The following is a 23370-nucleotide window of genomic DNA, read 5'->3' on the forward strand; positions in this document are numbered from 1 at the left end:
ATCATCTACTACTACACACTCCTCTGCCCAGCACAGAGACAACACGGTGCAGAGCATAAGCTCTTCTATTTTGGATTGTATTTTGGCTCATACACAATCAACCTATTTTCTATTCTAGAACTATTTATTTGCAATGATGATTCATGAGCCAGAAAGAGTACCACTTGCCTATCAGATGCCAAGGAGAACTTGCAGGAATGACAATTAGAATGTTTCTCACTGGGGTGAGAGCAGTTGATATCAAGCCTAGAGAAATAACTGAAAATCAGCCTTTCAGTGCTATTTTTGCAGTTGTTTTATAACCACACTTCAAGGTTTTTCATCTAGCTGATGAAAACAGTAGGCAGATGAAAGCAGGAAAAAAACAAACAAGCCAACACTCTACCTTGCCAAGTTTATGCCTATGTGGTAGATATTCCTTACTTTTGTGGATTTGCCTTTTTCTACCTTGTCTCAGTTTATCTCCTTTTATGTAAATTATATACTAAATAATCTAGTATTTAAAAGGAAAAAAATGTTGGAAAGTTTACTGGTGATCTTTATGCAAGGCATTAGGTATATCTATAATCATCTGACAATAAATCATGTATTTTGCACATATGTGTGCAGTATGAATAGTCCTCTTGATTTCAATGCACTCATCAACAGTATGAGAAATTAACCACGTACAAGCCTGAGGGTTTGTGCTCTACAAGTCATTTTACATGCAGCATTTATTTTTACAACAGTTAAGGCAAAAAGAAGGACTTAACGACCCTAGAATCGATAAAAATAATGAAAAAAGTCAAAGCCAGGGAGTTTTGAGCATTTATTCAAGTTCATCAGCTTTACCAGCAGCTTTTCCAGTGCTTATCGAACTTACATTTTTGGTCTGCAAAGCTTACAAGCTTTTCAGGCTTCTACAACATAATATGATGTTTTTACTTGAACAGTTTTTAACTGAGATATTCTTAGCCAATTCACTTCATAAAATGAACTTTAAAAGATACCAGTCCAAATCTTTCACCTTAGCTTCAAGGAAACACCAACTTTTCATAATTTTAAACCTACTGACCTCAGTTTGTTCCTCTTTGGCTTTTTTTCTGATAATAAACCAATTTACAATTCTGGTTGTCAGCATGATTTTCTGGCCAGACGTATGTTGGATATGGAGGAATACTTTTTCCTTGGAAACACAGAGCTCAGAAGGGATTACTTCAGTTTCTTCCCCACCTTCTCTAGAAACCACCCCCCCACCTTTGAACTGAAAGACAAACCAGAAAATGTCAAGTAATTTTGTTTCAGAAACGTATATGTAACTGGAAAAGGCATATGTGGGTTGCCAGAATGGAATTAAGCACACAAAACTCTATAGATACAGTGTTATTTTAGTCTGATGTCTTTGGTGGGACGACTGACACACATATTTAAGTGGCACTGTGCTTTCCCCTTGTTCACAAGAAAACCGCTGAGAGAAAACCAATTCTGTTAGAAAATACAGCAGAGACTATCTGAACATATCTTTTGCAACAGGCTGAATATTTCACTACACATATTTGGAAAGGCATATCCCAACAGATCAGGTAAACATGAATGGGTTAGAGGCACTTTTCCCCTTGTTGTCTGAAGTATCTACAGAAGATTGGTCATCCTTCTTTCACATGTTCATTTCCTTGCTTTGCCAGTGAATGCCCAGTTCCATCCCAGCCACAGTCCTGCAGCAGCTACGGACCAGAGGGCACGTCACTGTGTCAGAGCAGAACTGGGAGGTGACTGTGTCTGACAAAGAAAGGAGGAGCTTTTTCTATTAATTGAAATCACTTCTCTGGGTACCAAATGACCAAAAGTAACAAGACTTCTGTTCATTTAGCATCAGCAACTTCTCCTGTTCAGCTACGGTGCCATAAAACTAACCTTCGTTTGAAAGGCACAGCATAACAGAATGGCAAAAATGGTATCTAGAGAGCCAGAAACCCCTGTAATCTTGAACATTACTGTTTGTAGGTAAGAGATCCTTTGTCTCATTTGCAAGAGCAGCAAATGCAGAGGCAGTTCCCAGGAGCTCCCCGGTGAAAACCTTCCCAAGAGGGCAAACTGCAGGTGGGGCAGTGGGAATCACTGAGGAATAGCCCACTGGGAGCCTATCGGGCAAGACCGACTTCTCAGTGTTCCCACCCTCACTTTAAGAATAGTATTTGTCCTATTTAGGAGGTTTAGGTTGGACACTAGGAAGAATTTCTTCACACAGAGGGTGATTAGATATTGGAACGGGATGCTCAGGGAGGTGATGGAGGCACCGTCCCTGGAGGGGTTTAAGAAAAGACTGAATGTGGCACTTGGTGCCATGGTCTAATTGACACGGTGGTGGTCGGTCACAGATTGGACTCGATGATCTCAGAGGCCTTTTCCACGCTCACTGATTCTGTGATCAGCTGCTACACTCTGCTCTTTCGAAACCCACCCTTAAATGTCTTTGTTCCGCGATGCTGCCAGCAGGAGCTCCGGCGGCGATGGCTCCGAGCCCGGCACACCCGGCGGCGCCCCCGAAGCCCGCTCCGAACGCGGGGCTGCAGCTCCACCTCCCGGCCCGGCCGGGGGCGGTGCGCGGGGACCGAGGGCCGGCCCGTGCTCCCCCGCCCCTCAGGGCGCGGCACCGCCTCCCGCCCCCGGCCCGCCCCGGAAAGGGCCGCCCGGGCCCGTCTCTTCCGGGGCGGTGGGTCCGGCATGAGCGACGTGGTGGAGCGGACTCTGAGCGCCCTGCCCGGGCTGCTGGGGCAGCACGACCCCGGCACCGGCCCGGGCGGCGCCGGCGGCCCCGCCAGGGTGTCGGCCACCTCCCGGCTCGGCAGCCTCATCCGGAGCATCACGGCGCTCACCTCCAAGCACGTACGGGCTGCGGGGGCCGGGCTCCGCTCCCTGCCCGGGGAGCCGGCGCGGGGCTGGGTTGTGCTGGGCTGGGGGCCCCGGGCGCGGTGTCTCCCCTCGACCTGGGTCTGGCTGAGCTCGGGACCCCGCGATAAGTCTTTGCCGCGCCGCGTTGTGCCTGCTCTGGGGGCACGGAGTGGGCAGGGACGGCCACACTGCTGTGCTTGAGCAGCCCCTGAGCGAGGCACCCGCTGCTTTGGGAAGAGTGTGGGACACTTAAATTAACACATCTTCTGTGGTTCTTGTTACCTACGAAATGTATGCGAGGTTTGATCTCTCTCTTCTAGGAAGAAGAAAAATTGATCCAACAGGAACTAACCAGTTTGAAAGCAACAGTTTCAGCCCCCACCACAACACTTGTAAGTTCTGTTAGTGGTTATTACAGGCTATGGGAACAGCACACCAAAGGCGAAGTACAGCAGTGTTCTCACTCTTTTTTCTAGATGGATGTGCAGGTTATCTGCATTATAGATCTTTAATCATCAGTATTAAAAGATACCGATATGTGTGATTTTGCAACACATTTAAAATAGTGATAACACTGTGATTCTGCTTGATGTGAGTAAACTGTAACAGTATGGCACTGAGGATCTGTCATTCTGTAGTTTCTGAAACAAAGCAGATGAACTGCTTCCATCAAATCATGTTCTTTGCAGGCTTACATTGTTCTTATAATAAGTTTGTGCTCCGTAAGAAGCTGTGCTTTGTTGTATGCACTGTTATTGTGTCTGAGTTTCGGGAGATGATATATTCTGATTTGAGTTAGTTAATGCTTGTCTCAGTCCCATACAGGAGACTTTTTTTAGGGGAAAAAAATCAGGTTTTATCTATGCATAGTGAGAAACCATCCTGGGTCAGGGTAGCAATTGGTGAAAAATAATTTTTGTTAACAATGTAATCATCTGAACGCTTCTGGTTATTCATATTCTTTATGTTGGTCATAGTTAATGTACTGTTGATCACATGCATGCTAATCAAAATAAGAATTTTTTTAAGGGTCATATATGGGAAGTTCTGCCTTTATAGCAGAAATTAATATTGATTTTTCAGAAGAGGTTCATAGCAAAGAAAAATCACGAATACCCTGATTTTAGAAAACATATGTGAATGGAGATATGTTTCTGTCAGATACAGTTCTCTGCTTCATTAGAGCAGTGAAGAAGAGTGTAAAACATGGCTGACTTAAAATTCTCAATAATTTAAATTTGCTATTTCAGAAACTGATGAAAGAATGTATGGTGAGACTCATCTACTGTGAAATGCTGGGGTACGAGTCTTCCTTTGGATATATCCATGCAATCAAGCTTGCACAGCAAGGAAATCTTTTGGAGAAGAGAGTTGGTATGTGCATGGAGCTGTAGCCTTAATAATGTTCTCAAATTCTGTTTTTGAAGTTTTTCAGGATTTATAATCCATCTAAAAATACAACTTACTTAAAATGTTCCTCTGCTTTCTTGATCTTATTTCATGGTCTCTTAATCTTTGAAATTAGCTGAATCCTTAGTTTGTGTGATGCTTTGTATGTGCTTGAAGCACAGAAGGCAGGGGAAATGAATTTTATTTTAAGTCATCACAATTTCATTGTGTTGAATTGCGGCACCAGCAAACAAATAATTTAAGAGAATGTTTGTTAAACACATCAAGCAGAGAATTAATTTCTCTCAAGCTCTGGGTTTTTTTTCAAGTACTATGGTACAAGATTAGATAAAGATGGTGATGTCGGTCATCTGTCAGACACATTTTCTATTTTGGTGCTTGTAGGATTATTTTTTTATTATTTTTTTTTTTTTTTTACTTTGGAAACAGTTGTAGGGAATGAAGCAAATAGGGAGATCCTTATAACATAGGGGCAGAAGTTCCTGAGGAAATCTGAAAGTTTAGTTCAGATTTCCTTGAAATTCCATGCCACTGGGATTTCCTTGCCTGCCAGTGTGGCTATTGACTTGTTTCCAATAGATTTAATTTGAGGGACCTTTCAGCCTGTCTCATTGGAGAATTTCCTTGCAGTTGCTGATTCAGCTGCCTAGTGAAGACATTTCTTCTTATTTGCAGAGAAAATGGTTTAACTCCAAGCAATGCCATGTTTGCATACACAGAAGGAAGGCAATGTCTTGCAGGATATGCTTGTTTGATATCCTTTGTTTGAATTTCATCTGGATCATCTACCTAAGTATTGGAGTTTCTGAGAGAATACAAGTGATGAATTAAAGCTTTCCCCTGAATAGTGAAAGCCAGTGTACAGATGCCCTGGTAGGGATAGAGAAATTTTGTCTTCACCAAACTTGGGAGGGCAGGTTGTCAGCTGTTTTGAAGAAAGCTTTTCTAAGTGTCAAGAGCCAACATGTCTTGGTATTTAAAAATGGGCAATTGTCATCCAGCTGGGTTTTTTTTGTTGGGTTTTTATAGTTGTTTAAGTCTTGTATTACAGTCTTAAGTTTTCTATCTTCAGTTTGCTTATTGCTTGAAAATAGTAATGGAGGCTGCTTTCTTTTATAGGCTACTTGGCAGTTTCTCTATTTCTACATGAAAATCATGAACTGCTGCTTCTACTTGTGAACACAGTTGTGAAGGTACAGTGGTTTTGGAGGTAAAAAAAGAAGGAAAATGTTAAAGGCACAGGACAGGCCGTTCCCATGTGCCAAGAGATGAGCTGGTAGGGAAGAAGATCTGGTTGAACAAAGGGCCTTATCTGGAACTGAGGGGGAAAAAAAAGAGAGTTTACAACCTTTGGAAGAAGGGGAGGACTACATAGTAAGAGAGAATGAGGAAAAGGCTGAGGTACTTAAAGCCTTGTTTGCCTCAGTCTCTGTTGGTAAGACCAGTTCTCTGGGTACCCAGTCCCTGAGCTGGAGGACAGGAGCAGAATGAATCCAAGGGGAAATGGTCAGCAAGCTGCTACACCCCTGAGACACACACACGTCTGTGGGATGCGTGGGATCCACCCAGAGGACTGGAGGAGCTGGTGCAAGTACTCTAGAGCACAACTGTGATGAGAAGCAGCTGAGGGGGCTCAGCCTGGAGAAAAGGAGGCTCAGGGGGGTTGGTCTCTTCTCCCAGGTAATAAACAACAGGGTGAGGAAATGATGGCAAGTTGCACCGGGAAGGTTTAGATTGGATATTAGGAAAAACTTCTTCACTGAAAGGATTGTCAAACATGACTTGAAACTCCTAAGTGTGTAGAAAAAGGTAAAAAATGAGAGTCCACAAAGAATTAAACAAAATGAGGACTAAAACCTATCTGGGGCAAATTGACAGAGCAAGTTATATCAACTGGAAATCTTACACATTTAATTTGTTTTGAAAAATAATTGTAGTCTTGCGTTTCCTTAATTCATCCATCCTTTTTTGGTTTAAGGTTACAGTGAGCTATATCTACTAGTTTTAATTGTATTTGGAACAGATTGAGTTTTTATTCTTTCTTTAGTAGAATGCTACATGTAATTTGCATTTGCTTCTTAGGGAGTAGGTAGTATTTTAGTGTACAAATACATAATTGACAGTATTATTGAGCTTGCTTGTTTCTTTTTTTAATTCTTTTGGCTCATTCAAAGGCACTAGAGAGAATACTGTTGAATTCTGTGAGTGACTCATCTCCCTGATCCAGCTGGGGGCTCAATATATTTTTGCAATCATCCAACTATTTGAGTAAACAAAAATTGATTGTAGCTCCATGTGTTAATGCTACGTTCATATTTTAAATGTACACATCTCTGTAACACCAGTGTGAGGAGATGCCTGTTCCTTCTTGCTGCATAAGAGAAGGAGAGAACCTGATGAGCTCAGTGGGAGCTGACACATCTCAAACATGAGCAGACAGCAGGATGCTGGCAGTGGCTGGGCTGTGTAGGTGGGCTAGATCCAGCCTGCTTGGGAAAGATTTGGGGTAAGTCTGTGTGGAATTTAAAAGTCTGAGTAAAAAATTACTGTCTTATTTCAGGACTTACAGAGCACTAATCTAGTAGAGGTCTGCATGGCATTAACCGTTGTCAGCCAGATCTTTCCACGGGAAATGATTCCAGCTGTTCTTCCCCTAATAGAAGACAAGCTCCAGCACTCTAAGTATGTATTCATTTACAGAATTTCAAATGGCCTTGTGTGGTTGAATAACTTAATTTTGTAGGTAGTTTTAGTAAACTGGTGTGTCTTTTCTAATTTGGTCTTTCTAATCATTACCTTTGGAAATTGTTCCTCCTAGTTTTTTCTCTTGGATTATAATGTCGTTTATTTGCAGCCTTGACTGAGTACTGGATGGGTATTAATTTTTTTCGTAGCCAGGAGGTAAATGTAATTGAATTTATTTCCTGGAGTCCTTTTAATGAATAGGGATGAAGAAGTGTTTGTAGAGTAGGTGGAGAAACAGATTAAGATCCTTGAACTTTACTGATACTTTTTCTTAATAAAGCTTTTTATAGAAACTTTGATAAAAGTATATCTACAGATATGAATATTGTTTGAATCTTAGTTTATGGTGTCCCATACACAGAGGATAGTACTGTAATTGTTTTATTGATTAGAAAGAGAACTGTAGAATCAACTCAGTAGACATGTATTTTTTGGAGCTGCACATACCACCACAAAAGATTAGTCATGGCCTATTTTATTGTTTATTTGCTGGCCATTCTTTTGAATAATCAATCTGACATCAAGCCCTCCTAGGCTTTAAAGTTTGCTTTGTCACTTCCTCACTTAGGTAGTATTGCCAAGCCATTTGTTACCAAATATGTAAAACACAGGTTTTCATCTCTCTGCAGATCATGGCTGGCCATTTGATCTTACAGTGCTCTAGAAATAAAAAGTGCAAGTTGTTTTGCGAAGTACTTAAAATACGCAAGCAGCTTCATTTTGCTGAGTGTAAATCTCATTTCAGGGAAATTATCCGAAGAAAAGCTGTTCAGGCTTTATATAAATTCTATCTCATCGCTCCTAACCAAGTTCAGCACATCCACGATAAGTTCCGGAAAGCCTTATGTGACAGGGATGCTGGAGTCATGGCTGCTTCTCTGCATATTTATCTTCAAATGATTAAGGTAGGCAAAGGATTGGAAGCACTACTGAACTTGGGAGATATTTTTATGTGTTTTCATTTTAAATCCACAGGGTGCTGTACGGAAGTTTTGCAGAAAAAACTTACTTGTAATCATTAGAAAAGGTAATTTGTGTGATCATGGGCATCTGTGTTATGTTTGTTTATGCCAGCTCTACATTTAGATCCACTTCTTGCATGATCTGAATGCTCAGCATCATTGGATCCTTGCCTGGAGGATCTCAGTTCTACGGTGTGTTTAAGGGTTTGATGGAATTTGCTTGTGAATGTGTTACATCTGCTCCCTTTCCAAATGTGTGAGAAAAGAGCATAGATTTAAAGTGAAGAGCTTATGGGTGTTGGGGAATTAGAGTAGAAGTTTAATTTAAAGTAATGGAACCATCAGCACAGATATTTTGATCCTACACAAGTTTTGGATTGTTTTTACTTTTGAGTTGCTGTATCAAACTGTTGGAATTGTGCTTGTTCTTCATTATGTAGGAAAACTCATCTGGATACAAGGACTTGACTGGGAGTTTTGTAACCATCCTAAAGCAAGTAGTGGGAGGAAAGCTTTCTTCTGACTTCAACTATCACAGTGTGCCAGCACCATGGTTACAAATTCAGCTTTTAAGAATATTGGGGCTGTTAGGAAAAGATGATCCAAGGTAACCAAATCTTTCTCTGTAATTAATAATTTGAAGGTACAAAGAGTACAGTCACAGCCTGAACCTCACAGACAGCTTGGGTTTGCTTGGTTGGTAATTTTTAGGAGGATTTCAGCATCGAAGTTCTTATACACTTGTTATTAATCAAGACAGTGAGCAGACTAGTTCTGCAAAATTTGTTTCTTAGCTTCTGGATTGGCTAAACAATTGATTGTGGAATATGCTTAAAATATATATTTTACTGGGACTTCTGTTACAAGGTTACCAAATGACTGTATGAATATCCAGAGTAAAACTATTTTAAAAGTGCTGCCATTTTGTGAGGACCTAGTTGTCTGTGATCCTTTTCCTGTTGATCTTTTTATTTATACCAACAGTAAGAGAAGTGTTTTCATTCTTGTGATATGGTAGATGTTTATTTGAAAGCTGCAAATATCTTGTTAAATGCCATTTAGGCTCATCTTATAGAGCTCCTCTGTGTTAAAGTGAATTTGTGGATATGAATAATGTTCCAATTTCTATACTAGACTTTTAGCTGTGTGGCAAAAAAAGACCACATGCTTATTAGTGCTGCAATTAATGTTAAATATTTTTTCTTAAACAGGACAAGTGAATTGATGTATGATGTTCTAGATGAATCTTTAAGAAGAGCAGAGATAAATCATAATATTACATATGGTGGGTGAGGTTATTTTCTGTAACTATCAGTCTTTGAAAAGATGGAAAATTGTGAGTAGTTGATTGTGCCAAAATACTTACTTAGTGCTTTAGAAATATCTAATTATTTTCTTAATAATATTCTTGAATGTCCAACTAGTAAATAGTAGAACAAGTGATTAAGTGTTCTTTAAAACCATTTGATCCAGACAAAAGAAAAATGTAGTTATGAGTGATTACACTTTCTTATATGAAGTAATTGATTATTGCATATTCTTCTTATGCTACTCTTCCTCAGATTTAGTTTTGTAACGCTTTAAAAGTAGGGGGTTGTCTACTGGACAGTTCAGTTACTGAACTACTGTACTGAATTACAAGAAAAACTGAAAATTACATCATGATTTTAAGCCCTAATTAACTTGGGAGACTGACTTGGTCTGAATCTTTGCCCAGATTGTTGCCACAAAGGATTAATTACTTTTTGTGTGTTGTTCAGTTTACTTCTAGATTTTTCTAAAACAACTCTACAAAGTTTTTTTTGTTTGTGTTTTGATTTTGGGATGGCTTTTTTTTTTTAACAAGGCTGTTCTTGGGATGATTTTGGCTGTTGTTAGAAGCTAAGACATCATATGAATTATCAGAAAATATTTCGTCTCGAATCCTTAAGAGTTGCCCATTGCTTTTCTGAAGACTGTTCCAGTCCAGTGCTTTGAGCAACTATAGGAGACTTCAAGTTTGGAAGAACTTTAAGGACAGAAAGTTGTATGGACAGTGGCAAGGGCTAATAAAAATATGTATACAGTAGAAGAGATAGGCTGTAGGTACTGTCAGTGGGTACTCTGTGATTCAGTTCAGTGGGGGTGGGACAGCACTGCAGTTCCTTGAGACAGTCACTGAGCTTGTTTGTTAAAAAAATTTTGAATTATAGAAGTATTTAATACACACTAATAATGTGTCTTCCCCCCTTGCAGCCATCTTATTTGAATGTGTCCAAACAATTTATACAATTTATCCCAAATCTGAACTACTTGAAAAAGCTGCCAAGTGCATTGGAAAATTTGTTTTGTCACCCAAAATTAATTTGAAGTACTTAGGTAAGGCTGCCTGATTTCATTATGCTGTTTTGAATGTGGCCATAGTAGTATGCATTGTCTTATATCACTTGCAATCACATTCTAGGTTTAAAGGCTCTGACCTATGTTATCCAGCAGGATCCTAATCTGGCCCTTCAGCACCAGATGACAATAATTGAATGTCTGGACCATCCAGATCCCATTATTAAAAGGGAGGTGAGTGAATTTCCAAATGTCAAAAATTAAGTTAATTTTTAAGATGGGTGATAGTTTTTCTGAAATTAGTAGTGTGAAAGGGATATTATTTTTCAGTTATTGTGAGAGGGTAGTTAAAACAATATTAATGTGACAAGCTGTGTAATCAGTGTATTTCATTTAAAACTTGCTAAATAAAGATAGTTACTCCATTTGACATCATACTAATTTTACTGTTTGCCTTCTTCCTTTTTTGTGTCATCAGAACCAATTGATTTTTTTTGCTTTCTCTTGCAGACTTTAGAGCTTCTCTATAGGATTACAAATGGACAGAATGTCATTGTCATAGTTCAAAAGATGCTTGACTACTTAAAAGAAAGTAAAGAAGAATATGCTATCATCAACCTAGTTGCCAAAGTAGCAGAACTAGCTGAGAAATATCCTTTTATTTTTCTGAACTAGCTGAGAAATATCCTTTTATTTTTCTGAACTAGCTGAGAAATATCCTTTTATTTTTCTGAAACTTTGAAGTCAGAGCTCAGGCATATGTAACATTTATACCTTTCAAAGCATCTTTCATGATCTTTTGAAACAGGAAGTGTTACAGCTGTGCTTTCCACTCTTTCAAAAAAAAAAAGTATGCAAAAGAGAAACATATACAAACATGACTGCTGTGTTTCTGGTATTTCACTGAGAGAAAGTAATGGCACTCAAAATATTTTATTTTGGCTTTGGAGTTTAGCATTAAAACCTCGTGTTTTTAAATTCAAACTAGGAAGTCTTACACTACTGCAGGAGGGAGTGCTATTCTGTAATTGTGGAAATGATCTTCTATCAGAGAACTAACTCTTCATTGGTATATGGATTTGAAGAATAACACACTTTGATAGAAATAAAGAAAAGATTCTTTAACAATGCCAAAAAGATGGAAGTGCTGGCTAGGGATTTGGCATGTTAGACCTGCCATTGCATGATTTTCTGTGTGCATTTCTGTCTGATAATTTGAGTTGTAAGTGCTTTTTAACAGAAAGCTACCTTACCATCCTATTTGTACACTGCTTGGAACAGAGTAGTGTACAAAAAAAAGCTGTGTTGTCCTGCTGTATGCAAAAATAAGGCAATATCAATGTTTCTATACTGTTGAAAATGTCTATTCAGTAACTGCATTTTCAGGACTTGATTGAGGGAAGGCAGAAGCTAACTTTAAAAGTTAACAGAGGCTGATCAAATTTTAAATACATTAAAAAACTTCTAAATGCATTTAAAAAGCCAGTAATGCTTTCTGTGGAGTGCTTCAAAATGTTCATTGTTTTCATAAAATTTGTGAGTCAACAGCAAAACACTGCTGAAAATAACAGCTTTTCTATCATTGATCAAGTGATGTTGGGTAAACAAACTCAAAAGATTATGCTGGAAGCCCAGCACGGGACAAGTGTGAGCTTAAAATAGAGTAGTTCACATATGTCAACATGTCTGTTCCTGCTGTGTGAGGTCTACTTGACAACTTTTTCAACAGAGCAGTAACTTAACACTTCTCTACCTGACGACCAGTTCCCATGAAATTTATGGGAAATGCTTTCTGAAAGATGCAGCAATATTTCCTCTTCAGTTAGATTGAGCTGGTATTTGACCATCAGATCCCCAATTTACTGGGGAGATTAAGATGGGTGTTCCTTAGAAACATAAAGTTGTGCCTTAGCACTTCATTCCTTAACATCTGGACACGTATGCTCCTAACAACGAGTGGTTCATCCAGACAATGAATGCTGTGTTTTCAGTCGGAGGTGATGTTGTGCATCCTGATATCCCAAACAACTTTCTGAGGCTGTTGGCTGAAGGTGAGCAACTCCCTGAATGCTCTGAAGAATCAGACATGTTCCTTGATAATCTGGGTTTTTTTCTTAAAATGTACTTCAAAATATTTGGTAGGATTTGTTATTTGTGTTTCAAGGAAATCTTATATTGTTTTCTATCTAGGATTTGATGATGGAAAGGAGGATCATCAGCTACGGATGTATGCAGTGCAGTCTTATTTATCATTACTTGGAGAGGAAGATGCATTGTATCCACAGAAATTCCTTCAAGTTATGAGTTGGGTAAGGTAGACACATGGTCAAAATCCATATGAGGAAACTGTCTAAGGTGGTGATGTTTTTAATAAATTTTTATTAGACTCTTGTATTTTTAGTCATGAGTTTTGGGGGTTTTTTTTAACTTGAAATCAAGCTAATATGCTGCAATCCTATTTTAGTGACCTCTTTGGTGACCAAGGACTGCTTGTAGTTTGTAGAAAAGCTGTAGGAAAGCTCCCTTTAAGGCAGGTGGCTGATGGAATGGCTTAACAGCCACCTGAACCTGGCTGCATGTTGAGAGCCTTTCTGTCTTCATCAGAACTAGGCCAGATGTGGTTTTGAAATGCATTTTTAACCTGACCAGGTACTGTGCTGGTATTATCTGGTACCTGGGTAAGCTTCAGCTTCCACCCAAGGGAGAGGCTGCAGTGTGAGCAAATTGTGTTTTCTCAGGGCCTAGTTATGTTTAGCTTTCTTCCCAACAACTGTTGGATTTTTAAGAAGCTAAAAGTTGGAATCTGCTGAGATAAACACAAAGCTAACTTCAAGCCTTTGACATTTAAAACACAAAATGGTAAAGAAATAATTTAGAAGATGTTTAAAATAATAATTTCTTGAACATGAGGTGGATTTTATTGTGTTATTTAGTACTATATTCTAATTTCAAAACTGAAAGCACTGCTCTGTGTGACTAAATGGGTATTTTGTCTGTTCTTTGTGAATAGGTGTTGGGAGAATATTTCAGTCTTGTTACAGATGTTGATCCAGAAGTTATTTTGACAAAACTACACAGCCTGCTGAAGAAGACTTATGTTAATTCTGAAACTAAAGCGTGGATAATGGCTGCAGTCACCAAGATAGCATCACATACCTCCTGTTCAGAAACAGTTGACAAACTAATCCAAGAATTTAGCAGCTCTCTAGATACCTGCATAAGACAATATGCCTTTGAATTGAAACATCTCTGTGAAGACAAAGCACTGATGAAAAATTTGCTTCCATTTGATGCTAGTTGCAATGATATGGTGGTAAGACAGCTGCACTGTTTGTTTTACATGAACCTCTTTGTAGTTCAGGGGGTTGAATATTTCGGTAAAATCGTGTTTTCAAAATGAATGGTATTTGCAGTTCTGACTGGTGTTAGTTAAGTCTGCTTAAAGTGAGTTTTCAGAAACACTTTTTCAGGCATATGTGGTGAATCATAATGTTCTGTACTGAAAGATAAAGAACCACAGTGTTAAGTAAGCTGGAGTTGCTTTTAACAAGATGATCATTTCATGCAGTGGTTTATTTGTAGTTGTCTTTTGGTTTTTTTAAAGACATGGTAGGCCTGCTTTAGTGATATAGTACTGCTTTTTAATCCATAGGGTTTTCTCCTACTTAGAAAGTACTAAACTTGAAATAATGGAAAAAATATTGGAAAAGAGGATTGATATTGCTGAGGTTTTTGAGAGGGTTTGTTTGAATTCAGTATTGTCATATAATGGTAGTATCAACCATTTTTGGAAGATTCAACTCTGCTTTTTTTCTTTTTTTTTTTTCTGTTTTATAAATTAATATAAAAGTCAAATAGTGGAGGAGTTAAGTTACAAATCTCTAGCTCAAAGTCTGCTTCAACATACTTGCTGAACCACTGCTGTTAATACAGCAGCTCTACTGGTAGATATGGGAGATGAGAGAGTGAAGATCCTGATCTGATGATAAGACACAATATTCTACTGGTAACACCAGGCTCAGATATAGCAAATATTTTCATTGCCTTTTTGTTCCTTTTAATTCTGTGTAGGTAGATGCTTCCTTATCTTTTCTGGATGGGTTTGTGGCCGAAGGACTTGGTCATGGGGCAGCACCATATAAACCTCATCACCAGAGGCAAGAGGAGAAACTTTCTCAGGAAAAAGGTGAAAGTTTGCAGCATTTATTTAATAGCTGGTAAATTACCTGATAAGTATTAACAATTTAAGTTTAAGTTAATACATTTTCTTAAAGTAATAGTATCTTAATACATCTCTTGTGTGTAAACAAGAGCTAAATTCAGTTTAGATTTTAGTTCCACATCAGTCTTGCTGATGGATATAGGTTGTTATTCTTGATGGGAGAAAGTTTTATTATAATCTCTGCTGGTCTGTAGGATTTGAAATTTATGGGGATTGTTAAAGTGAAAGCCTGAGAAGTCCAGCAGTACAGGGATATCTGTTTTCAGAAAACAGATTTCTTTCTTTCTTTTTTTTTTTTTTATTCCTCATTGTAATTGTAAGATTGTCTGTCTTGCAGCTCTGAATTTTGAACCTTATGGATTGTCCTTTGCTTCAAGTGTGTCTTCATCTGGTGTCACCGGCAGACAGTCCCCCACTGGTTTATCTTTTGGTTCTGATACATCTGGTAATAGTGCTGAGACAGGGCACAAAGAGTGAGTTAACCTGTGTTTGAAATGAAGCACATTTAAGCTTCTGTTTGTTGTCAGTATCATGTCTTTGCTGCTTCATTACATGGAACTAGAAAGAATGCAGTTGAACTTGGAAACATCTGTCATGTAAAAAGAAATTCAGGTAGTGGTATCTTTATAATTACTAGAAAAACCAACGTGGTTAGACTCTTTTTCCACTTTCTTCACAGACTACAAATTAGGTGGTGGTAGATGCAGTAAAATGGAGACAAGATTACCTGATAATTAATTTATTGTATTCCCATTAAAAACAAGTGTAACCTGTAAGAAAAAGATGACAGAGAAAAAATACTTAATAATGTGCCTTTTAAGGGAACTTTTTTTAGATAAAAGTGAGGCTAAGATTTGCAGTGTAAGTTTTAGAACACTACAAACTATTCCAGGTCCATAACTTCATACAAATTAAAAAATTAATTCATAGTCCTGTAAATTGGTTGCAGGAAACCTTTTCAGAATCTTTATGGGAAAATGTCTTCCCAGAACCTGTCTCCTGGGGAGAAAGATAGATACCATGTTGCTTATATTTACCTTTTAAAAAATTACTCAAATATATTATAAATGTAGTCTGAAACTCTGAGTGGAGGTGGCAAACAGAGTGTACTACTGGTTGCAGGTGTTTAATGCTGCTTAATATAGGTCTGTACTTAAGTACTGTATAGCCCAGTCCAGGTTTACATTTGTGGGATATTTTAAAAGTAATGTAACATTACTAACATAGAACTTCATGCAGATGCAAGTGTTCACTTATATTTCACTGCTCACTGTGTCTATCAAAGTACCAAAGTTGTGAATGGTGTTTGAGTATTGGTGTGTTTTTAAGAACATGATGTTCATATGGCTGATCCTGCTTTGTTTTGTTTGCTTTTTTAGGACAAGTACTTTGAAACTTGAGGGAGTACGTAAGCTGTGGGGAAAAGAAGGTTATCTTCCAAAGAAAGAAAAAGTGGGGAAAGAAAATGAGCCACAAACAGTTCCTTGTGGCAGCTTATTAGCAGGACAGGCAGGTGACCCTCCTGTGTTGAGGTCTGATCAAGGTGCCAGCCTCACTGAGGAAGACAAAGAGAAGCAGCAGTTAGCATCAACTTTGTTTGTTGGGCTGGGATCAAGTGCTGGTGTCAGTCTGGTAAGTGGCTCTTCTGAGACTCAACAGTTTATAGTTTACATATAGCCTTATCTAAAATAATAGATATTTGTATGCAAATGAAGATCAAATTAGTGATAAGACAAATTTCCCTTAAGTAACTGAAAAGCTACTGAAAATTACTTTTGCAATCTGATAGTTTGTTAAGAACATGAAACAGCTTGGATATTACTTGATGAAGCAACATCTGGAGCAGATCTGGTTTGGTAAATAGACCTTCCCTCTGTTTATGTATTGTGCTTCAAGTTTAAATCACAGTTTTCCTGAACAATTGTTCCTTGACCCAGCTTTGCAGAGCTGTTGCCATTCATTTGGCAGTAAGGCTAGAGCTTGACACCCTGTGTCAAGACCATTTTTAATATGTCGGTGATAGTATCTGGAACATAAGAATTCACCATTAGGTAGTCTTTTTAAGACTGGCATCTTATTAGCCAGCTCACATCTTGGCATTTATCACTGGTTAACCAGAAACTGTTTAGCTGTGCTTAGTTTTATTAAGAGCTTTTAGTTTAAGAGAACCTAGAGTCATACTTGCTTTATAAGCTAATTCAGTACCCTGTAAGAAATACAACAAAAGCTGGAATCCATTAAAATGTCTGGAATCTGTTTGTATTTGTCATCTGTATTGATTCCTTGTCCCTGCTCACTGTTTCATTGTGTTAATAGCAACAGAACCATATTTTTCTTTTCAGATGGGGAAAGCAGACACAGCTACCCAGAAGTTCAAAAGGAAATCAAAGATAAATGACACTCAACATAGTGAGGAGGCATCAGACTTCAAAAGTAGTGCTGCTTCAGATTTTGGTCCCTTACTTGATACAGTACCTATTAACACAGAAGACTCTGAGGAAAGTACACACACAAGGTTAAGGAAAGCCTCCCTGTGCTCTTCAGATATTGTAGAAGATAATTTAGCATTTGAAACACCTCAGTCCCTTAAAAAATCTGTGCTGGATGACAGACTTTCAGATAATAGGGTGTCACAGTCACCTTTGTTTGCTGATAGTAATATTGAAATTTTTCAGCCTTCTCCAAGTGCTCAGTGTGAAAGTGCCAGTGAAACACCATTGGTTCCTTCCTTACCAGAAGAACTTGAAGAGCTTCCTCACTCTGAGGTACTGGAACTTCATCAGAATGATGCCTTAGCTCTGTATTTTTGTAAGGCGTGGACAGATGACTCTCTGTTGCTCACTGTCTTAGTTTCCAATAAAACCACTTCTGCACTTAATGCTGTGAACTTAGTGTTTGAAGAAACAGAACACTTTCAGGTAAGAAACTGTGTTTCCATTGTATTTGAAATGCACGTGAAACTTCTCGCTTTTCTCTTGCATTTTACTGTGCAGTGCTTGCTTTAATGTAATAGTCATGCCTTTTTCCAAAGTATTTCCTTAAAACTTGTGGTTACTGCTGTTACACATATTCTGAAGGGCGGTGAGAGAAATCTCAATATAAACTTAGTGTTATTTGGTTTAAAAGTTAGCATCTCACTTTTTTAATTCACCTTGGTTTTGTTTCCTAGTGCTTGCCTCCATATAACAAATCTGTGTGATTCCATTGCTTCCCTGACATAAAATTTGTGTAGGCTTGCTTCGATTTCCTCCCTCCTCCTTTCCCCCAAAGCTACCAGTCATATTTCATTCTCATGCATTCAGCTGACGGTGCAGAAGAGTTGGTCAGTTTATTTTTTTGCATTGGCTACATCTGGGATTTAACTAGGGTTGGTAAAAGCATGTTAGTCTTGATTGAAACTTCATTTAAATATTTGGAAAGATGACTAGGAATTGCCAATCAGCATGACTATCCACAGTTTTTGCTAGAAGAAACACAGAGTTATTAAACACTCAGCAAATGATAACTGGATAAAGAGAATTAAGCAGGAAAGGAACTGCTAATTGGTTATGGAGTCTCCTTCCTTTCCTTTTCTAACTTGAATCAAACCTGTCCTTGCTAGAAAGTGGGCATTTCATGTCTGTTTTTTTCTTGTAATTCACTTAAGTTCCCACACAGACCACTACCATGGATAGAATCTGTGTTACTGGTTTGTTTGGAGAGGCTGGGGACTGCTGAGTAATCTTGAAATCATCCTTATTATTAGGGAGGATTTCTCAACTTCTTACTTTTAGCATATAGCTTGAGGTATGTTGCAAATGCTGCTTGCTTATATTTTGAGACTGAACTACAGAATTCAGGTTCTTGGTGCAGTTATTCAGAGGTGGGGGAAGCCGATTGTCAGAGATGAGTTTCACCACTGTTTTACTTCTCACAGAACACTTGTAGATGTTAATTATTGATTTATCCTTCATGAGGGCTGAGAAATAGTAGTTCTGTTCACTTGTCAAATAGTCCAAGAAAAATCAATGGAAATAAAAGGCACTTACACAATTTTCTAGCTGTATCTTTATCACTTGCGAAACTTCGACAGCAAGACTTACGTTCTATATTCCTTTTAAAACATCACATAGATTTTGGAGAGTCCCACCCACCAGTTTCCTGTAATTGAAGCTCAAAGTTTGGAACATTGCCAGAAATGTGTGAGGATGAACAAAATCTGTACCCAGGGAATTCTTTCTGGCTCTGTTAGTTACCAGTCAGAGATGGAAACTCGCCTTGAATTTTCAGTAACTTTATCACTGATGGACTTCATCAGGTAAATAAAAAAAGCTGCATTTTTTTAAAAGCACCTGTACTCAACTCAGTATTAGACAAGGGCAGGATGATTTGGGTATTGACTTTGAAAATATAAGACTCCTTCTTGAGCAGCTAGTTTTAATCTGAGATTACTGTTAAAGATAATAAAGGGTTATTTTACACTTCCAAAAAAGAGGAAAAGTTCCAGCAAGAAGTACAAATCCAGTGAGAATATTGACAGTAGCTGCAGGTTAGAATAGCCTTGAATTACAGAATGTGTTTTTGAGGAGGCTGAAAAGTGAGTGAACAGAAGGGCATGCTGTTTTAAAATATGGCATAATGTGAACATGTCAAACTGAAAGAAGTGATTTGAGTGCAGGGACCAGAGCATTATATGAAAAGGCTGACAATTTTTGCAGGGGAAGAAGAAAGCTCATTCTTCTAATTTCGGAACACTGCATTTATTTCAGGAGTAGAAAAAGCAAGTGTCCTTTTTTCCAGCAGACTTTTCTTTTGAAGTGAAATCCATATATTTATTCCTTTAAAATTTAGAAACCTAAAGCAAGGAATAGAAACTTCTATGCTAAGAGGAGTTTGTTTAAACTAACATGAATTTGCTCATTGCTTGTTCTGTTGTCCAGGTGCTTCCAGATATGATTTTTTTTGTGACTTACATATCTCATTTTGCTAAAATATGTGGTGATCTTTTTTTAGGCCAATGGAAATGACTACAGAAGACTTTGGAAAGCTGTGGTTGTCCCTTTCCAATGATGTGAAACAGAATATAAAAATGTTGTCTTCCCAAGATTCCCTTTCAGCAGCCTTGAACACACTGCAACAGAAGCTGAAACTCCATATAGTTGACATTATAGGTAAGTGAAAGTATATTATATGTGGTATACATATAATATATACAACTTTTCCCACGAAAATGGGTGCATGGAAGTGAGTATCTTAGAGTTTGAGGCGGGGAATGTTTGGGAGGACAGTAAACTCGGGACTGTTTTCCTGTGGACTTTGTTTGCCTTACTTGGGGGTCTTTGTGAAGGTGATGTAAAGATACAAGTGTACAACAAACAGTAAATTTTACAAAGGAGGAAACTTGCATTACGAAGAGTATTGGACAAGACAAAAAGAAGGGAATGAAGCTATGGGAAAAATATGAAGCTGGGATTTTAGCATGATTTGTGGTGACTTGTTAGAGGAGTTAAGAGGGAAGAGTAGAAGAGAACAGCACACATGGAGTTTGAAAGATACATTTATGAAGTATACTGTAGCAATTGTTATTTGTTACTTCTTTTTTTTTTTCTGTGGTCTTTTTTGTTTTAAGGTAATGAGGGAATACTGGCATGCCAGCTGCTTCCATCTGTGCCCTGCCTGCTGCACTGCCGTACTCACTCAGGGATGTTGGCTGTGTGGTTCAGATCACCTTGTGCTGCTCTTCCAGATGGTTTGCTCTATCAGTGTCAAAAGGTGATGGGGGAATCCTAATAACAATAGTGCCTGCCTTAATCTGTTTGGGGTGTGAAAAGATTTATACAGTTGCACAGATAATTACCAAAGCTAAATTAAGATACTGCTTCTTGGAGTATTAGAAGTTTTCTTCCAGCTGGCATATGTCATGTGGACTTGTGGAGAAAGAGCAATGACCTAAATTACGCCTGCAAAAACTTGCTCAGGACTGTACAGTACATTAAAGTATTGTAACCTGTTTCAGTGAAATGTATATTTCTTAATTTTGTTGTAAATGACGGAAAGTATTTATTTTTATTATGCAGCTTTTATAGATGCCAATGATTACTTCTCATGGCAACTACTTAAATATGATTTTAAAGGAAAACATATTTCCATTATAGGGTCAGACTTGATCAGTTATCAGGATCATCTAATTTTATTTTGGTAATTTTTCTAAAGCTATTTTTAAGCACTGTTGGCAACAAGACCCATACTGGTGGTTGTATAAAGTAACTTATGTAGCAACAAATGCACAGTTTTAAAGCAGTTAAAAGATTCTAGGGAACAAAACTCTTCCCATGATCTTTGATATTTACCATGGAAGTGGTAACATCTAAACAGTTTTTGATAGGAGTCAGGCATGTGAGATCCCATGGAAGCACCTCCTGGGGGATGATCTAAGGCCCCTCAGGTTAGTCCCTGTCTGCAGTTCTTCCTGCCTCATGTTTCAGTTGTGTTCCCTTTCCACAGGGGTCTGTGACAGTCACTGAATATTTGTGCATCTCTAAAGCAAAGTTTGATGTGGATCAAGCCTGAGGTGACTGAGCTGGGGGTACTTGGCTGTGGACATGTTGACCTTGATTGTCAACATAGGTAGTGAAACATGTTCATTGCTGTCCAGTCAACCCTATAAACTTAATCTGGCCAATATCTCTGTCCATGAAAAATTCACATAGGGAAAACTTTCATTTATTTTTTCTTCTAATTATTTATAGGCTCAGTATGACTCCTCAAACCTTTGACTTGCACAGATGTTGTGTGTGCACTGCTAGGAACTGCAGCAAGGCATGAGAGATTAAATCAGAGCAGTATACATGGAAACTGTGTCTGAGGAGGTTGTTTTCTCTTCCTGAAATAACCTCACAGTCTTGAAAATCGAGCAATCTTAATTTATTTAAATGCTAAATGAAAACTAATACTGCTTAATATTATTTAGAGCTGGTCATGTTTTCTATTTAAAAGCATCAAAGGTTGTACACATGGTTCAGACATGGTATAAATGGATTCCACAGTGGAATTCTCTCCTTTGTGTGTTTAATAGTAACAAGGAAACTCTCTGTTATATTTCAGCATTACTGATTCTCACCTGATAAGCACTGGTTGTAAAGAAAAATAAAGTATTGTTACTTTGATGTTTTGGTAAATGTTGATGAAATTGTCCTAAGAATGTTAATGTGCTGATAGTTTGGGGTTTTTTTAAGTCATGCTACTTGTGTTATCACAAGTATAATCATACAAGCAAAGCTGTTTTTATTGCTGTTTCAGTACCCTCTTACTGAGGAATTTAAAGTGCACTGAACCTGTAAATATATTTAATGTTCTGCATACTTTAATGTTTACTTGGCACTTCAAGACAGTTTATATAAATGAAAACTGATTTATAGTGGAATAATTTCCAGCAAACTATTTCCCTGCTGGTAAATTGCGTTATGCAATTGGACTTCTGTAATCATAGGAACTATTAATACAAGTATCTGTTTGTGGCCTATGCATTCAAACCATTTCAGCAATGAGATGTTACTGTCTTAGTGTTTAAAAAGAACAGCAAAAGACAACAATGCCTTCTGTTGTTCATGTAATGTTCTTTGTAACCTTTTTCACTGTATGAATAGTGTTTGTCAAAGTGTCAATATTCTAATTGCTTTATGGTATTAAAGCCACTTCAAGGAGTTTGCAGGGAATTGTATCTGTGTTGGTCTTTATTTTTGGATTGCCCAGCAAATGTTGTTCTGAATCTATCACCATCTTTGCATTTCTTGCAGTTTAATAAAATTCAGTTTTATTTAAAAAATTAGCTTAATCCTTGTTACATGTTCTTTGCCACCACATATAGCAGTGTTTCTGCATATTAAGAACTAGTTTCTATTTTAATTGTTTCTCTTTACATCTGGACAGTGATGAAGAATGTAACACCACAGAAGTCTTGAGTCCATTGGTGATTTAAATATCCCGTGTCTCACTTGGAGGTACCAGAAGACTGCAAGACTACACTATAGATCTTTGGAACAGCCTTCTGTGTGTCCCTTATGTTGTCCAACCCTCTTTTTGGAATTCTGCCAGATTGTGTGTTTTGGTTTTAGGCATCACAGGAGACTTGAGTATCTCTTGTTATTCGTAGTTGACTGGAATAGCATTTTGTTCAGTTCAATGCTGACATAAGAAAGCATTGCTATAGAGTTGGGAGCCTGGGGAGTTGGTCATAACAGCTGAACTGCAGGTGGCTGCAGCCCTGGTCTAAGTCAGGGGGATGGTTTGTGTAAAAAAGCTGCCAGTGTGTAACAGGAGTCCTGACTGAGCTGGGGAGCTCAGGCCCTTGAGAACCTCAGCAATTCAGTGCTGGAAATCCCTCTGATCTTCTTCCATCATCCAGCTGTCTCTGAAATATGACTGCATAGATAATTATACAAAGGAATGTTTTTCCATCTGGTTCCGTATTGAAAATCCTTTTGTGACTATCTTCCTCCATGGTGTTCCCAGTTACTTTTCTGTGTGACTTGGTAGATCTTGAAGGCTTAGGCTGTTTTCCAGGAAAGGGATAGAAACAGTCTAGAAGGAAGAGAGCACATAACCAGTTTGCATGAAGAAGTTTGGTTTCAAGAGGCAACCAGAGGCCAGTCAGTATAAACTGACCTCTCTGAACTGGCAGGTTAACAACGTTCGGACCAAACCCTGGGTACCAGGATGCCTCACTCTTTTACTGCTGTGTGCCATGGGCAGCTTGGAGTTCTGAACATCTGGGAATTAACAGGTTAGTGATTATATTGGATCCATATTCCAACTGTTTTGTCAGCTTCTCCTTCCTTACCCCAAGTATTTTCAGATATTTTT

At 38.3% G+C, this 23370-nt stretch overlaps 1 protein-coding gene across 2 annotated transcripts; it reads left to right on the forward strand.

Annotated features, from left to right (window-relative positions):
- The first annotated feature begins 2447 nt into the window (after nucleotides 1–2447).
- On the forward strand, nucleotides 2448–22336 carry AP4E1 (adaptor related protein complex 4 subunit epsilon 1). Of its 2 annotated transcripts, none has more exons than XM_064668792.1 (21): nucleotides 2448–2865; nucleotides 3196–3263; nucleotides 4122–4245; nucleotides 5401–5474; nucleotides 6842–6963; nucleotides 7772–7931; nucleotides 8429–8595; nucleotides 9200–9273; nucleotides 10224–10346; nucleotides 10432–10541; nucleotides 10818–10957; nucleotides 12246–12358; nucleotides 12498–12616; nucleotides 13318–13620; nucleotides 14379–14493; nucleotides 14867–15002; nucleotides 15909–16161; nucleotides 16872–17447; nucleotides 18642–18826; nucleotides 19522–19679; nucleotides 20138–20447. In XM_064668792.1, the coding sequence occupies exons 1-21, from the start codon at nucleotides 2463–2465 to the stop codon at nucleotides 20296–20298; spliced, it is 3684 nt and encodes a 1227-aa protein (XP_064524862.1). In that variant the 5' UTR covers nucleotides 2448–2462; the 3' UTR covers nucleotides 20299–20447. The 2 variants fall into 2 exon arrangements, with proteins under 2 accessions (XP_064524862.1, XP_064524861.1); XM_064668791.1 differs by having other exon boundaries at nucleotides 2673–2865; nucleotides 3192–3263; nucleotides 20138–22336.
- The last annotated feature ends 1034 nt before the right edge of the window (nucleotides 22337–23370 follow it).

This window comes from Pseudopipra pipra, chromosome 12 (genome assembly GCF_036250125.1).
Source record: "Pseudopipra pipra isolate bDixPip1 chromosome 12, bDixPip1.hap1, whole genome shotgun sequence".
In the NCBI taxonomy this organism is placed as follows: Eukaryota; Metazoa; Chordata; class Aves; order Passeriformes; family Pipridae; genus Pseudopipra; species Pseudopipra pipra.

Excerpts from the sequence above, each read along its gene's own strand:
- AP4E1 (XM_064668792.1), top strand. The coding sequence starts at position 2,463 with ATGCTGCCAGCAGGAGCTCCGGCGGCGATGGCTCCGAGCCCGGCACAC. Across the intron at positions 4,246-5,400 it reads TCTTTTGGAGAAGAGAGTTG|GCTACTTGGCAGTTTCTCTA; the intron begins GTATGTGCATGG and ends TTTCTTTTATAG. Across the intron at positions 10,347-10,431 it reads AATTAATTTGAAGTACTTAG|GTTTAAAGGCTCTGACCTAT; the intron begins GTAAGGCTGCCT and ends ATCACATTCTAG.